General features: G+C 48.7%; 1 protein-coding gene across 4 annotated transcripts in view; it reads right to left on the bottom strand.

The window, feature by feature from the left end:
• ptprub (protein tyrosine phosphatase receptor type Ub) overlaps positions 1 to 16,578 on the bottom strand; it is a 253,953-nt gene that overhangs the window by 78,162 nt on the left and 159,213 nt on the right. For all 4 annotated transcript variants that reach the window (XM_086155227.1, XM_086155228.1, XM_086155230.1 and 1 more), the window contains exons 7-8: positions 8,737 to 9,030; positions 1,544 to 1,861 (exon numbers count right to left, since the gene is read on the bottom strand). In XM_086155227.1, the coding sequence (XP_086011353.1) occupies positions 1,544 to 1,861; positions 8,737 to 9,030 (612 nt within the window). The remainder of the gene's footprint in view (positions 1 to 1,543; positions 1,862 to 8,736; positions 9,031 to 16,578) is intronic.

Here is a 16,578-nt window from a genome sequence, read left to right as displayed (position 1 = left end):
GGGTCAAAAATCGCAAATAACATCCCCCTTACAAGCAGGACTTCATTCATTCATCCCTCTTGGGTAAATATGTCGCTCGTTTAGCGTTTAGCGATGTGCTGCGTGAGCACAGGGCCGCTTCAGATCAGCCATTCGGGCGAGTCTTGACAGATCTGAGCACGCGACTTCAAACCAGACGCCTCGAGAGGGCCCTCTTGATCGGCCCTCAGACGCCGCCATCAAAGCAACGCCTACGTTGTTTCCTCGGCGATGGCAAAACGGGCGGCGCTTAATTGCCATTAAACGTGCTGAGACTTCTCACGCCGCCCTCGCCTGTCGATCGTAACGGCGGGAGGACGGGTACAAGTCAGGAGGGCGATACGACGAAGAAGCTCCGATCGCCTTCGGGGGATTGGAGGCGCTCACGTTTTTTTAGGAGGAAGTCCACTGGCCTCTTAATCTCAAATACAGTGGACCCTCACTTTTCGCGGGAGTTACGTTCCCAGACCCCCCCGCGAAACGTGAATTAGCAAAGTAGACGTGATCATTTTGACGGTATTTGAAAATATATCAACTGTCAACAAACCTAAATCAACCCTTTTTTCGAACCTCCCGCAAACTGCTATCAACCCGCTATCGACTGTATTACACTTCCCACACTCTTATAAAGTACATTAAACACTTTTGGATAATAATAAACATCGTAAAGGCATCCTAGAGCGTGGGGGTATCGCCAAAAAAAAAAAATAGCACAAAATAAATAGCACAAAGTGGACAGTATTCACGCTTACGCAAACGGCAGCGAAGCGGAGCAGGACATGTATGCTGGGCACAACCTACAAGGGGATCAGTCGCTTCTCTCCATGAACCAATCAACAGGAGGAACGGAACGACATGCTCAATCAGCCAATAGCGTGCCGAGTACGGATCCACTCAGCCAATGATATTCCGCATGAGATCTGGCGTGGGTACAACGGGAGGAGCGATAGTTCATGATGCTGGATATCTTTTGTTGAGCTCGTATTTCATTTATTTATAAGTGAATTTTAGTTTAATTTTATTATATTTTTTTCAGTTATTTCTCTTAAGATTATCTTATGGCTATTTCATCACGAAAAAATGATTCAAACGCTGCAAAAAAAACCACTAAAGAACGGTAGATCGCAAGAGCCAAATTACAATAGTAATCCGTGAGGACCCAGCGAGAGTCCACTGTATTATTATTACTACTTATTATTCATTCATTCATCATCTATCCTGTTTATCCTGGCAAAAGGGCGGGATTCTGTCTGGATCCGTCACGAGCCCGCATGAAGACGTCTCGGAATTAAAAATACGAACAGGAGTTTGAATAGTTATGTGTCTCCAGGCTGTTGAAATGAGTCACAATTTGGAACAATGACGTCACAAATCTGGAAAAAAACGCAAACGGCTAAAAAAAAAAAAAAAAAAAAACGCGGACATTGAACAAAACCAGTGTTTTCCGTCGGGGGGGAAAAAAAACAAGACGGACGAAAGGGGTGTTTTTCATGTTTGTTTGTACGACCTTCTTCCCGGGACTTACTGTCCTCCTCGGTCTGGAAGGTGACCTCCCTGCCCTCCTTCTTCCCCTCGGGATTGGCCAGTGACAGCCGGACATGGATGCCGTGGTAGGGCGGCAGATCACGCAGCGTGAAGTGCGAGGTGTTGTGCTCCACTGCCAAGCATTCACGCACGGTGGTGTTGTGGCCGCCGCCTCCTCCCGCCATGGTGTAGCGGTAGCACAGCGACACTGAGTAGGTGTGGCAGCGTGTCACATTAAACGCCAGATTCTCCCACAGCAGGGACAGCTGCCTGGACTGGATATCCGTCGCCGAGAGGCCCCGCAGCGCTCGCATCGGCTCTGGAAAGAAAAAAAAAACGCGGGGAAAGACAAACACAGGTGAGGCGGTTGCTTGAAATTCAACATCGGAAAGGCCGCTGCGACAACAGGCAACAACATGGAGGTCAACGGTTGGGCGCCAGCTTTGCACACCCGCGCTCCCGGCGGCGGCAACTTATGCCAATTGCGCTAATTAATCGGACAGGCCGCGGCTCGCCGTGGCCCCCCGACCGGCCCCTGCCTCCGTGTCAACTAGCAAATTGACTCTCCGGTCGCCGCGCCGCTTTCCCCCCCCGGGTTGCGGTCCTGCGCGCCCCAAATGCCATGTCAGCGCGGCGCAAGGGCGTCGGCTTCTGCCAGTGACTCTTTACCGCCGGGTCACCGCGACGGCATATTTTTAGAAGACGGCGAGTTAATTCTGGTCGTCGCGGGAGGCGGCGACCTCGTCCGCCGGCGGGTGACAAAGAACAACAACTCCGTCTTTGATTCGGCGCCGCCGATGTAGCGGCGCGCTAGGCTACACAGAGGGCCTCTGTGCGGCGAGGCACAGGCCGGCCAGTGTTTGCGGAGGCGGCGCGAGCCCGAGCGAAAGCCAAGGACATCCTCGCCGTCAATGGAGGCATTCATCGGTTATTAACACAATCGATGCCTTTTTGTCGAGCAATATGCTACGTAATGTATGGCGCCGCGCTATGCTTTTAATAGGGCGCGTTGATTAATGGTCCTGGGAGGCAGGGAGTGACAGCGGAGATACGGGGCGCGAGCAGGGATCGGTAGAGTTGGAGGTGACCGAGCAAGGTCTTCGTTCCCGATCCTCGCCGCGGCACAGATTAGCACGCGGAACTTGAATACGGAAGCTAATGCGCTAAAGCGAGAATTATCTACCACAATGGATTCGGTGGGTGTCGCGCGATAATAACCGCACATTCTCCGACGTTCTTGTCTCCCGCTCGCATACGGACCGCTATTATCGGATATATCAGGACGGTGCCCAACTTCTCATGCATTTATCATTTTCCGGCGGCGGCAATTATTTCAAAGGGAATTTTTATGACACTTCCAATCTATACCGACGGCCCCCGCCGCAGCACCCCGGCTTTCTCTTTTGATTTGCCGCCCGGCACGTCACAGCGGATGGAAATATGACCGGAGCATTAATCTGAGCCTCCGCCGCGCTAATGTGACAGCGGGTAAATGGGTGGGCACAGTAATCTCAAAGTGGAAGGCTGCGACCGAAAAAAGAAATGCTATTGTTCCATTATACGGTGTGACTGAGGATTGTTTTAATGGCGCAATTGATAGTCTGCACGGCGTGAGAGTTAAAATAAAGGGAGGCATTTAACCGCCGATTTGATGAAAGCGCCGCCAGAGAAGCCACAGTGCTCTCATTGTGGGGCGTTTTTTTTTTTTTTTTTTTTTTTTCTTCCTCAAAGTGCAAATTCGTGCCAGACTCTTCCCCCATTGCCTCCTCTTATTTGTCCGCGTGCCACGAGCGTCCATTCTCCGGCACCACGGGGGTAAAAAAAAAAAAAAAAATTTAAAAAATAACCTGCAGCCGCCACAACATGGCCGAAAGCCCAGAGCGACCGCGTTAATCCTGGGAGATTGGAAGTTGCGGTGGATGTGACAGGTTCTGCTCTATTGTCTCGCTTCAAGAGGAGGCGACGCAGAGCTGATCTGGAAAGATCCGAGGAAAAAAAAACGTAAAACTTTGACTTGGTAACTCAATTTGCGCTCGTGTCAAATTGAATTCACGGTTGTTGTTTTTAAATACGAATAATAATAATGTACAATATGTGTACAAGAAAATGTACAATCTCGTTGCTCTATTCCTAACTAACCGGTTACACCCTTAATGCTAATGGTACGCGTTTAGCATATTCAGCAAATGCTATGAATTTAGCATTCTGGGCGAACGAACAGAAAATTGCATTTAGCATAGCATTAGCAAACTGTGTCCCACTGTTTTGAAACACCATTTCAGGCACGCCGGTGTCATCTTTGCTTTTCACAAAGCGAAAAAAACAACCGAGTGACAGCTCAGATCTCAGAAAACACCCAAGTCGATGCGCTAGTAGTCAAATTGTAGTCAAGTTTCAAATTTGTGTTTTTACATCGGCCCATGTTTCTACGCCAGCTTGCACTGGGCGGCGCGTCCCACTGTTTTTAAATGTTTCCTGCTTTCTCACGGACGATGCTCTCCGTCGCCGTATCTCATCGACAACAACTTCTCTCCTCATGGGCGAGTCCAAGGTACGCACGCCTCGCTTGTGTTTTTCTATTTACTCTGCGCTCGCTAGCAGCGGGTGGCTCGTCCCACCGCTCTTAAACACCTCTTCACGGACAGCAGCGGCGATGTGGGTGTCAAACGCTCATCTTGATCGCTCCTGACTCAGACCTGAGCTCCGATAACAAAGAAAAAAATCAACAGCGCGACGGCTCGGGTGTCGGAAAACTCCCAAGTGGACGCGCTCGTAGTCAAGGCTCCGCTTTGTGTGCCGACCCGTGATCGTCTCGGAGCTAGCTAGCGGCAGGGGGCGCGTCCCGCTTATTTCAAACGTCTTCTGTTTTCTCACGGACGATGCTCTCCGTCAAGGTATCTCACGGAAAATAACTTCTCCATCCGAGTCCACGACACGCGCGCCTCGCTTGTATTTTTCTGAGCTAGCTCGCGACGTCCCGCTGTTTTTTAAGCCACGTCGGTATCAAACGCTCATCCCCAAAGCAAAACCGAGCGACGGCTCGGATATTTGGAAAGTCGACGCCCTGATAAGTCAAGGTTCCGCTGTATTTTTCTAAGGTCATTAACGCCGGCGCTCAGGTGCGGACCCAAAAGCACTCAAATGGGGAATTCTGCCTGGACGGCGTGATGAATGGCGTGCCAAAAAAAGGCGAGGCACTTTTGTCCCTAATTTTAGCTGAAGTGCCGCTTCCTGTAAGAGACCGAGTGCATTGTGGACGGAGGCTTTCCAGAGGGTTCGGCGACCCAGCAGCAGGTGGAGGCCCATTACCGTCGTTTTCGGGCCGAGTCGGGGTTGGGGAGGGGGACACCTGCGGCACAAATACTCGCCTCTCCTCTGCGATTTACTCGAGGGGCTTCAAGCTGCGCTAACGCGCCGTGCCGATAATCACCGCAACGGCTCATCGAGCACACCTGGACGAGCATCCGGGCCAGGCGCGGAAGGCATGTTCACATTCACGGCCGTTAGGTTTACGGCGCCGCGCCGCGCCAGGACGCTAGGCTCCACCGGTCCAGACGACACGGCGCAGAATCTGGGGGCGGGGGGTGTTCGGTATGTCCGCGGAAGAATGAGATTAGTCACCAGAGAGAAGGGAAATTCACTTTCCCCCCCCCCTAAACAGGAAACAGGCCCAAATATCCCTTCTGCTCAGTGGATAATCACCAGCTCCCTGAAATCACCGCGCCTAATTTCTAATGCTTAAATCTAATCAGGTCGGTATCAAGGTGGGTTCGGCGCTGAGCTGCCGGGTCAGTCGGGTTGGTCTCCACCAGATGGTTTGTCTGTGGCGAGGAGGGGAGCCAGATGGCGACGGGGGTCTGCCGGAAAGTGAAGAAGGTGAAACTACCAAGCCGAGGAGGTTCGCGTTATCGCGAAGTTTACCGGGGAAAGGAAAAACGGCAAAACGTCCGTCTCGAACCCAGCTAGCATCCCCTCATTTGTTCCCCGTGTTGACTTTTTTTATGGTGATATTCTGCATCTCCCAGCGCTAGCGTCGCATGGATGGCGACGGCGGCGGCGGCGGCGGCATTGGAGGGGGTTGAACCGACTCGCGGGTCTAGATGAATGAGGGGTGTCTTCAGCTGTAGGGAGAGAAGAGCGGTTTTAATATGTCATTGGAGGGGGGCCAGCGAGGCTCCACTGGAGCACGGGAGTGAGATATGTGAGGGATGGTGTGTGGCAGGAAGAGACCGCCGGGCGTACGAAAGAGTGATGACCGTGGAAGACACGAACGTTGCCTTTGGGGTATCGCAAAGCTCCACCACCACCGCAACCGCCCCCGCCCTCCCGTTCCTACCGACTGGCTGCTGCAGACGCGCTGGAGATGCAGGGAGCCGGAATGACGGCGGCATCGCTTTGCATGCATCTGCATTAACTTGTACGGCCAAGAAGAACGGGAGTGGCTACGTGACATTTGTAAGCAACCCTGGGAAAAAAAAAAAAAACGATATCCAATTTAGGGAAGGATGAACTGGAGCTGAATGCTAACACAAAGGGCTCTTTGGAATCGGAGTTCGAGCGTCTTCGATGCGCAAATATTGCGAGGAGATGCTAGAAGTGAGTCGATCGTCCGTTAGACCAGCTGGCGGGAAGGAACCGTCCACCAGCTCCCTGCCCCAAAGTTGTGAAAACTTAGAGTTAGCGCTAGGCTAGCTAACTTCACTCCTTCCCATCCTGTTAGCGCTCATGTACCTTCATCAGTACATGATAGTAACCTCATATCTGTTCCCATTGGTCGGGTTCCCAGGGAGCTGCTTGATCTTCTGCAGCACCTCGCCAGGGGTCCACCATCGTTTTGTCTTTTACCAACATAAAAAACAAAACGATGTATCTACTGTGTCGTTTCAGCTATTAGCATGTAGCCGTTAGCGCTACCGTTTCTGGGTGCTTGCTCATCGGGCTTCTGTAGCACATCTCAAAGAGTGCGGTCCAGACCTGCTCTACATGCTGGTTAGCATGATGCTAATTTCAGGACGGAACAGACGTGTCTGTCCAAACAGTACCGTTTATCACATCTTGTCTCCAGATCACTTATTTTGTGGTCCTTTTTCTTTAAATATGCGCTGTGTAATTTCATTCAGTTGCTTCACGAATGGATGATTGGATTCGGCTATCGGCGCCCCAGTGTGTTTGTGTGTGTGTGTGTGTGTGTGTGTGTGTGAAGCAATGCACGCTGTTTATGGAAGCGGGGGGGATTTTAATGCATTCAGCTAAAATGAAAAGCTACGACGGCCGGCTCATGACGGGGTCGAACTCCACGGTTTCATCCGAAGGGGACGGCATCCATTTCCCGGCATTTGATTGGATGGAGCGCACGATCAATCAAGGCGGCTCTGAGTTTTTTTTTTTTTTAATCTCCCAGACGCCGAACCGCAAATGCCACATTCACGTAAACAAGTGTCACTCGCAGCCCCTTCACATTATGAACGGATCGCGGAGGAATCCCCAACCCCGACGCAGATATAACATCTTTATCGTCCATAAGACTCTCCGGTGTTGAGCGCGTATTCGCCGTTACCGCCCGATACCGCCGCTTTCTTCCAGCGCAGATACCACAGATACTTGCTTCGGGGTAGCGGCGAAGCTAACGTTATCTTTTAAATAACAATCAGCCAATATTGCCGCGCTAGCAGCGGAGAGTCCCTCCATCTCGGCATCTGTAGAGTTCAGAGAACGCCGGCGATAGAAGACGAGGCCTCGGGAGATAAAGTGCACGCGGCGGCGGCGGCGGCGGCGGCGGCGGCGGAGTCGGCACTTGTCTATCAGCGCGCTCCGTGATTGAATTTGAGCGGATTATCGTGGCAGATGAGGCTCCGCAATTTAAGACGGCAACTTTTCAGCGTGACGCCGGCTAGCGTACGTACTTTGAGCAGCCTAATCTATCCTTAAGTGATTATATGAACCATTTCCTCGCCGAGTCAGACGTCAACCGAGTCAATTTTTTTGACGAATCTCAGTGAACTAAATACCGAAAGAGTTGTTTTTTTTTTTTTTTCTTTTAAAAAGCGGACAAAACCGGACAAAAAATAACCTTTTTTTTTTTTAGGTCAATTTCTTCACATTTAATTGAATGAATTGAATTTTCCACCCTGACTGTTTGTTTTCCCATTCTTATCATTAATGTTGTTCGTTATTTATCTGTGTTTCTAATTGTCTATCTATATTCATATTTACGGGCACTGTGGCAAATTAAGGACTGGACCAAAGGCTGGGTTTGCATGATATGGGCAAACCCGGACGTTTAAGGTTATTTTTGTTTCCGTATAGAAGTGTTAAACTACTCTTTGCCATCGTTTCTTCTGAGAAACACCACATTGGTGACCCGGACGTGACCCCAACATGACGTGAGTTAAGGGGAATTTTTGCCCGAGAGGTTAGTGTACGCCTCCCGTCCGTTCGCTGATCCTTTCGTGCCTCTAGGTTTGCATTTTCTGCCCCGTCCACTCCTGTTTCTTGCGGTCTTTTGCGGTGGCAGAGCTCGTGTCGGCTCATTTCGTGTTCCTTAGGCGTGACGCTCACCGCTATCCTCTGTAGCCCCCGTACGATGGGCCGTTCCGAGCGCATCAGTCAGACCCTGAGAGTTCCGTCTTGGACGTTGGAGTCGGCATACAAGGTGGCCGGGGGAAGTTGTGTCACCTTTTCCTGCTTCCCCTCCGGAGTCGCCCTCCGTCCGGGCTTCCAGCAGCACCTTCTGGCGTCGTGACCGAGGGCCGATCAGGACTCCCGGGAGGTACAAGTTGTGTTCCCAGGGTCCCTTCTGGGTGTTTGGGAGGTCGGACGCTAAAGAGCGTGGCCTCCAGACTGTATATACATGGTATATATGGGCGATCTCGGATGTTAATAACACTTTATCCTTTATTAATCCCCATGGGGAAATCCTTTCCCTGCAATTAACCCATCGTAGATGAACCATGAGCAGTAGGCTGCCACCCACCAGCGCCAGGGGAGCAGTTAGAGGTTCAGCGTCTTGCTCGACAACACTTCGACACACTAGAAGGAACCGGGAATCGAACCGGGAATCGAGGTTCTTGTGGTTTATTGGAACTTCTCCACATCCCTGCCGCAACACTAAAGTTTATCTTATTAACCAGATGTCGCGGCTCATGTGCGGACGCCCCGAGGAATTTTCGACGGCACGACCGAGCACGACCTTACCTGCACACTTGGTCCGGCTGACCAGCGGCGGCCCCGGGGGTCCGGTGCCCCCCTCCCCGGGCCGAGTCAGCAGCACGCTGATGTGGTACTCCGTGTCCGGATCCAGGTGCCACAGCTTATACGTGACCATATTGACTCCATGCACCTCCGACCACGGAGACTGGCTGGCGCGGTACTCGATCTCCTTCCTGATAATGGGGCCGTCTCCCAGGATGGAATTGGTGTTGAGCTGGATGATCAAATAAGTGGAGCCGGCACGCAGAAGCTGAGGCGGCGCGATGGGGGACGGCGGCACTAGAAGAGGGAAAGGCAAAAGGTTTTTTGATTCTCCTGTGAAAAACACATGATGTGCTAGCAGGCTACAAGCACCGCTGTCTGATCTGGGGAGGTAAAGGTGCAGAGTTACCGCCGTGTCCGCGCTTTTAGCCGCTACTTTTTTTCCCCACACTGCGGCTGAAACAATCATGCGGCTCATTTATGGACTTTTTGGGCTACCGAGCTTCACGCCGCCAAAACATTTCTTCTCGCCACATGGGACCAGCGAAATGACCGTGAAAGTCCGAGGCAGTTCAGTTCCGACACCAAAGATGACGACATTAACGGCTTTAGTGCACAAGAGGAAGACCAAGATAGAAAATGGATGGATGGTCATTTCTTTGTGTTCATATCAAAACCATCTCAGTCATCACTTTGTCTCGGTCATACATGTCCTGCACCCCTGTGATGAATTCTTCTTTTCCTTTGGGTTTTCCCCTTCATGGGTCTCCACAGCAAATCCACCTTCTCCATCGAACCCAATTCTCTGTATCCTCCTCTCTCACACCATCAACTTCATATCCTCTCTCCCTACGTCCATAAATCTTCTCTTTGGTCTTCCTCTAGACCTCCAATTCCAGCATCCGTCCACCAATATATCCACTATACCTCCTCTGTACATGACCCAACCTTCTCAGTCTATGCCCAAACATCTAATATGTGCCGTCCCTCTGATGGACTCATTCCTCATCCTATCCATCCTGGTCGCTCCCAAGGAGAACCTCAACATCTTCATCTCTGCGACTTCCAGCTCTGCCTCCTGTCTTTTCATCATTGTAGCTGTTTCTATAGCATCGCTGGTCTCACCACTATCTGGTGCACCTTTCCTTTCAGATGGGCTTTTCCTCATCTTATTTATTATTGATCTTTTTCATCAGCCGTGTTACAGCCACTGTTTGGGGAAAAAAAAAAAAGCATTTCCAGCACATATTTGTGGATGTTACGGTATGCTTTTAATTCAAAGTTAAAAAAAAGGTTCAGTGTAAATATCTCATGCTACAACGTGGACACCTGCAGCTTATTGACAAGTGCGGCCTTTATATGTACACAGACTTATTTGGTTTTTCTTAGCCGCTCATATTCAGGTGGGCTCAGTAGTCCGAAAATAATGGTATTTACTTGCTTCTTCACATGCAGTAGAAAGAGACATCCAGACATTCACCCTCTCATTCACACATGGACAGCGTAGGGTCTCCGATGAACCTCCTTTGGACTGTGGAGGAACCCGGAGAACTTTGAGGAACCCCTCACAGCCGCGTGGAGAACGTGGAGACTCCAAACAGAACCTTGCTGCCAGGCGGTAGCCTATGTATATACAGTAAACCCTTGTTTTTCGCGGGGGTTACGTTCCAAAAAGAAAATCCCTGATAGGCTAAATCCGTGAAGTAGAAACCTTTATTTTACAATCATTATACAATTAAATACGCTATTATACATTGAAAAGAAAGAACAAACCATTTTACAGGCTCAATCATTTGTTTCACAAATAAAAGTACTGTACTTTAGAAATGTTTTTTTCAACAAATAACTTCTGTACTGTACTGTCAAATAATAATTTTAATCATCAATGTGAACAGAAGGCTTCAAATGGCGGAGATTAGCTCCGCCCACCGCGACCCGAGGAACTGGATTAAACGGGAGAAAATTAAAAATGATTATGAAAAAAATTGCGGACAGTTGGAACCCTTTTTGCATCCTTATTAAAACTTATCGCTGCTGTCGTCCTTATGTTTTTTTCTTCCTTCTTTATGGAACGAACGGAAGATTCATTCATTCCGTAATGCCGTCCTACAGCCGCATAGCTTTTACCTTCCCTTAGCATGTCCAGAAGTTTAACTTTATCTGCGATAGATAGCATCTTCCGCTGCCTTTTAGGCCCTTTTGTCGCTCCAGAGCGTTTTGTCAACATTATGGGTTTCAGAGAAACCCGTAAGAAAATTTGCACGTACGTCATGTAAATTTGTCAAGCTGTTTTACGCACGTGTACATATTAAACTGCAACGTTATTGACGCACAGGTAGAGAAGAAGCGGAGTGACTTTTTAGCCAATCAGAAGGCAGAACACAATGCACCATGCCAAACCGTGAAGTCGCGAAAACATAAAAAGTAAACCGCATTATAGCGAGGGATCACTCCACTTAAAAGTTACAAAAAAAAATAAAAAAATTTTACAACTTGGACACCTGCTGCCATATATGTATACACATATATATTACCGGGTGCGGCTTATATTCAGGCGCGCCCAATAGTCTGTAAATGATGTTATTTTTGCTAATCAGCTCTGGGAAAAACAGATTTCTACGCTACGGCGGCGCCCGCTGAGACTCGGAAGGATCCCCCGAGACTTCAGGATGCGAGCGGGTCAAGCTGCATTTAAACAGCCGATTAGCCGCTAACAAGGCATTCGGCGTCTCGCGGACAAGTTGAGGAAACTGGAAAGTGTGTGTGTGTGTGTGTGGGGGGGGGGAAGCGAGGGTGGCGGGCGCGCCGACCGTGATTGGTGTAGGATCCGCGCGAACCAGACGGGCCGCCGATTCCCTCCCGGCGCCCACCGGCGGATCCGGAACAATTCCACGGGTGGCGGAGAGGAATGCAAAGAGGAATAATGACAAAGCATGAGAGAAGATCAGGGTTTGATCTGTAGCTGTGACTAATCTGTAATTCCAGCGGAGGCGCCTGTGTCTTTTATGGTTCCTCCTCGCCACGGGATTTCGACATCACCAGTATCTCACCTCCACTTTCGGCCGCTTCCGTCCGCCTCGGCTTCCCCCCCGCGGCGGCTCATCTTTCTGGCCCGTCCAATGACAGCATCCGTAATGAACGGCCGAATTTGAGCCGAGCGCGGAGACCGGCGGCGGCGAACCGTAAAACATCTCAACGAGGCTCTACGTCCAAAAGTCGCGGGTGTTTCTTTTTTTTTTTTTTCTTCACGTATTATCTGTTTTTCCCCTTTATTCCATTTTCATTTCTCTCTCAAGTCCACGCTCAGTTTAATTAAGGATTTCTTCTTGTTCTTCGCCCGCGATTCTAGCCGGCTTCAAAAAATCTTCAAAGGCACCTCGAATCAAAATATAACAACCCGAGGGGCCACAACAAAAGCCAGAGGCAACGAGTACCTGTAGGCGAACGGCGGACATGTATTATTCATTATGTGGACATTTTACCGTCCTCGCTGGGATAATTCATTCGCTTTCCTGCGTGCAACTGCTCCCCTGAAACCAGGCGATCCTGCTCATTAATATGCTTTGGCTTTTCTTTGTAGGGCATCGGGGGTGGGCGGGAGGGCGTTTCCTGTACGGCAGCGATCCCCGACCTTTTTTTTGTACTGTTTTTTTGCATGAAAATGTTTCCGCGGATTGGTTGGAGGCGGAGTTTTGAGGGTGATAGCATCATTAGCTAGCCGTTCAATGCCTAGCGGGCGCGGATCACTTTTGGAGGGCGGGGGCGTTTCCTGTACGATAGCCGTACCCAATCTTTATTTTGGACCGGAGAGCGTTTTTTTTTTTTTTTGTGTGAAAATATTTCCATGGATTGGTTGTAGACGGAGTTTTGAGGGTTTCATAGCATCGTTAGCTAGCCGTTCACCGTGTAGCGGGAACAGATCACTTTTGGACGGCGGGGGCGTTTCCTGTACGACAGCGGCCAAAATGTTTATTTTGTACCGGAGACCGATTTTTTTGCGTGAATATGTTTCCATGGATTGGTTGTAGGCGGAGTTTTGAGGGTTTCATAGCATCGTTAGCTAGCCGTTAAACGCTAGTGGGCGCGGATCACTTTTGGAGGGCGGGGGCGTTTCCTGCACGGCAGCCGTTCCCAACTTTCTTTTTTGTATAAGACATGTTATTTTTGCGTGAAAATGTTTCCGCGGATTGGTTGGAGGTAGAGTTTTGAGGGTAATAGCATCATTAGCTAGCCGCTCAACGAGTAGCGGGCGCGGATCACTTTTGGAGGTTGGGGGCATTTCCTGTACGGCAGCTGTCCCCAATGTTTATTTTGTACCAGAGAGGTTTTTTTTTTTTTTTTGTGTGAAAATGTTTCCATGGACTGGTTGTAGGCGGAGTTTTGAGGGTTTCATAGCATCGTTAGGTAGCCGTTAAACGCTAGCAGGCGCGGATCACTTTTTGAGGGCAGGGGCGTTTCCTTTACAGCAGCGGTCCCCGACCTTTTTTGTGTACCGGAGACTGTTTTTTTGCATGAAAATGTTTCCGCGGATTGGTTGGAGGCGGAGTTTTGAGGGTAAGAGCATCATTAGCTAGCCGTTCAATGCGTAGCGGGCGCGGATCACTTTTGGAGGGCGGGAGAGTTTCCTGTACGGCAGCTGTCCCCAACTTTCTTTTTTGTACCAGAGACATTTTTTTGTGTGAAAATGTTTCTGCAGATCGGTTGTAGGCGGAGCTCTTAGGGTTTCATAGCATCGTTAGCTAGCCATTAAACGCGTAGCGAGCGCGGATCACTTTTGGATCACCTGTAGCCTGTAACTAATCTTGATATTTTCTTTTAAACGCAGCTTCCTCTCCTTGACGCCTCTGCAGTCTGATCATTTCCTCCCAAAAAAGATCTACGGACGCTTTTGTTTCTGGCTAATTTTTTTCCCAGGGCTAGCTTTTGGTAGCCGATGTGGGAAATGGCACAACAGAGTAAAGTGCAGGAGTAAGGTGAAAGTTTTCAAAATAAGATCCAGAAAGACCCGGTACCGCTCTGCAAAGATTTTCTTTGCGGACCAGTACCAGGTTCACGACCCCTGCTGTACAGAATCAGGTCTTGGTCATTTGAAAAAAAAAAACAAAAAAAACTAGCAAGCGGCTGGAGTTGAAAATAACTGTCAGCGTGTTCGCAGTTGTTGGTGTGGATTGAGACGTTCCCAAAATAACGTCTTTGCCGGTAGTCTACAAAGTAAGGAGAACCAACCCCCGGAGGCATAATAATATTTGCAGAAAGTGGGAGTATGATAAATGGGATTTCATGGCCCTCTATCAGAGCATTCACTGACTCCTGGTTTACTGGCAGCCGCTGATGGGATGGCTTAGAAACAACTTGGCAAATGGGCTTTGCTGCTGCATACTCCGTAGCAATCGGTTTTAAGACCCGGTGCACATAAATAATGGAGTAGCAGCACAACCTCATCCATACGCCTTTGCGACTCTGCGCGGTGAAAAGGGGACGACTTGTACGATCCGCGATGCACTCCAGCGCCCGGGAGGAGAGTCCGGCTAATCTGGAAGATACAAGGGCATGCTAACACTGTTAGCGGGAACCCCGGGCCGGAGTTTCTGAAGTACCGACACCCGTTGTGATCTGATCCCTCAGGAGACATCTTCACACCGGGTGCAAAGAGGCTCCTTGCTTTGGACTCGGGAGGGCGGTTGCTCTCGGCGTTCTTCCCCATACTTAAGCTTCCCCGTACTTAAGCTCACTGAGATTCCCGCACCGGCCATCAGGAGTGGAGTTCGCCATCTGGGTGTTTGCCCAGATGCTCTAACTTTATGTCCGAGCTAATTAAACGGCTGATATAAGGTTACTTGCGCACTAATGTGCAATGTAGGCTCGTAATCCACAGAACGGAGCAGATTTAAGACGGTATGCCTTCCCGCCTTCTATATCGCCTTCCCGCGATATAGAAGAAGGAGGACACGACAAGGCAACAAAGGATGTGGATAGCACCATTTGTTCTCTGAGGGTCACCGGTACCGACCTGCCGGTTGTTAATTCGGTTGGATCGCGACGCTTCGCGAGGACTGATGAGACCGGTTAAAACCAATAATGGGGCCGTCCTTCTAAATTCAGCCTTTCAAAGACAAACAGGTGACGCGCCGCAGGAGCTAATGGTGCCAAGATTCCACACCAGCTCGACCACTACGCTCAGGCGCAAACCGGAAGTAGCCCCAATCGCCGATAACTCAACGGCAATACCAATTAACGTCCACGCCTTCTTTTGTAACTTTGATAATGCGAAGCATGGAGAGCATCGGAGGGCGAGAGTACCGCTTCTTCCCGTCTCTCATTTTCTTTTCGCCGGGTTTGTCATGCCATCAAACCCCCCCCCCAAAAGTCATGTCATTACAATGCTGTCAAAGTGGTGTCGGGCTTCGGGGCCGGAGTGAGTAACGAGAGTGAGGTCACCATCTGCGGCGCATGATATGACAGGGGGCTGCAGGAGTCCGAGTCAAGTGAACAACGGTTTGACAGTGAGCTGAAGGGGCCGGGTATGGCAGCCGGTTTGACAACTCCGGCTCGGAAAAACAGCGCAAGTTAGGGAGTGTGTAAGTGTGTGTGCCATCTCAGGAGCTTTCTTGTATGTCCGACCCAAAACAAAAGGGATTACCGTCATTTCTGGACTATTGGGCGCACCTGAATATAAGCCGCACCGCCTAAAATGATACAAATATGTACATATATATCAGCCGCACTTGTCTATAAGTCACCGGTCAACCAAGATATTTACACGCAGACCGACTAATCCAATCACAAGTGAATCATTGCGGTATTTTCAGTTTGCAAAGACTAAAATAGTACAGTCGACCCTCACTATTTGCGGGAGTTACATTCCAAATCCAAAGTGGATTTCCGGATATTTACAGATATATCAACCTTCGACGAAGCTCACTCAACCCGTTACCAACCTCCTGCAAACCGTTAGCGATCCACCATGCACTTTTGGATACAAACGTAAGGTACAATAAACATTGAAAAGTGCAGTAAATGAGTAAATAAAAAATCATATTAAATGTAAAGTAGATAGAAATTTATGAAAGAAAATCAAATTTTATTTTCAATAAATCATTTTATGGAGAAGTCGACAGTAAAAATACTTTGCTGCTCCGAAACTTGAACGATGATGAATTTGCTGTGGCGATGAATAGTGATGAGCGATGAGCGCTTTACAACTCTTCTGATGGCGGTTCATCGGCTGGTAAAGAATGAGATCTCGGTCGTATTTTTATCTTATAAAATTAATTTTAGTTTAATTTAACCGTTTGTTTTTTTACTGCTTTTTCTAATGCTACAATATGGCTATTTCACCAAGAAAATAATGTTCAAATCCGTGAAGTAGCGAGGGTCCCAAAACAACCTTTTTTAAACTTAAAAAATTAAATCATTAAGATAAAAAAAATTAAAATTGAATACATACCCGTAACATCAGCAAATACAAACTGGAAATGCTTTTTTTAAAATTGTTGATTAAGTTAAATAAATTTATGGATTAATCTAATTAAATTGATTAAAAAATTAAAATAAATACATACCCGTAACATCAGCAAATACATACTGGAAATGCTTTTTTTTTTTTTAAATTGTTAATTAAATGAATTAATTAATTCATTTAATTAATTAATTTTTTTTTTTTTTTAAATAATTCAGAATTTCACTGCCGTGTGACGAGGTTAAATGTTTTGGCAGCGTCAAGCTCATTAGCCCCGAAAAAAATCCATAAATTAGCCACGTCGTTGTTTGCCGTCTTATAGTCCGGAATTGACTGTAGCATGAATTAGCAGAAATTATTTTTTCAAATTGATCGCATTCTTATAT

The sequence above is a fragment of the Fistularia commersonii genome, chromosome 11 (assembly GCF_037954325.1).
Source record: "Fistularia commersonii isolate RoL2024-O1a breed Wild chromosome 11, RoL_Fcom_v1.0, whole genome shotgun sequence".
Taxonomy (NCBI): domain Eukaryota; kingdom Metazoa; phylum Chordata; class Actinopteri; order Syngnathiformes; family Fistulariidae; genus Fistularia; species Fistularia commersonii.
Note: the sequence above shows the minus strand (reverse complement) of the source record. Positions and strands in the feature narration are given on the sequence as shown.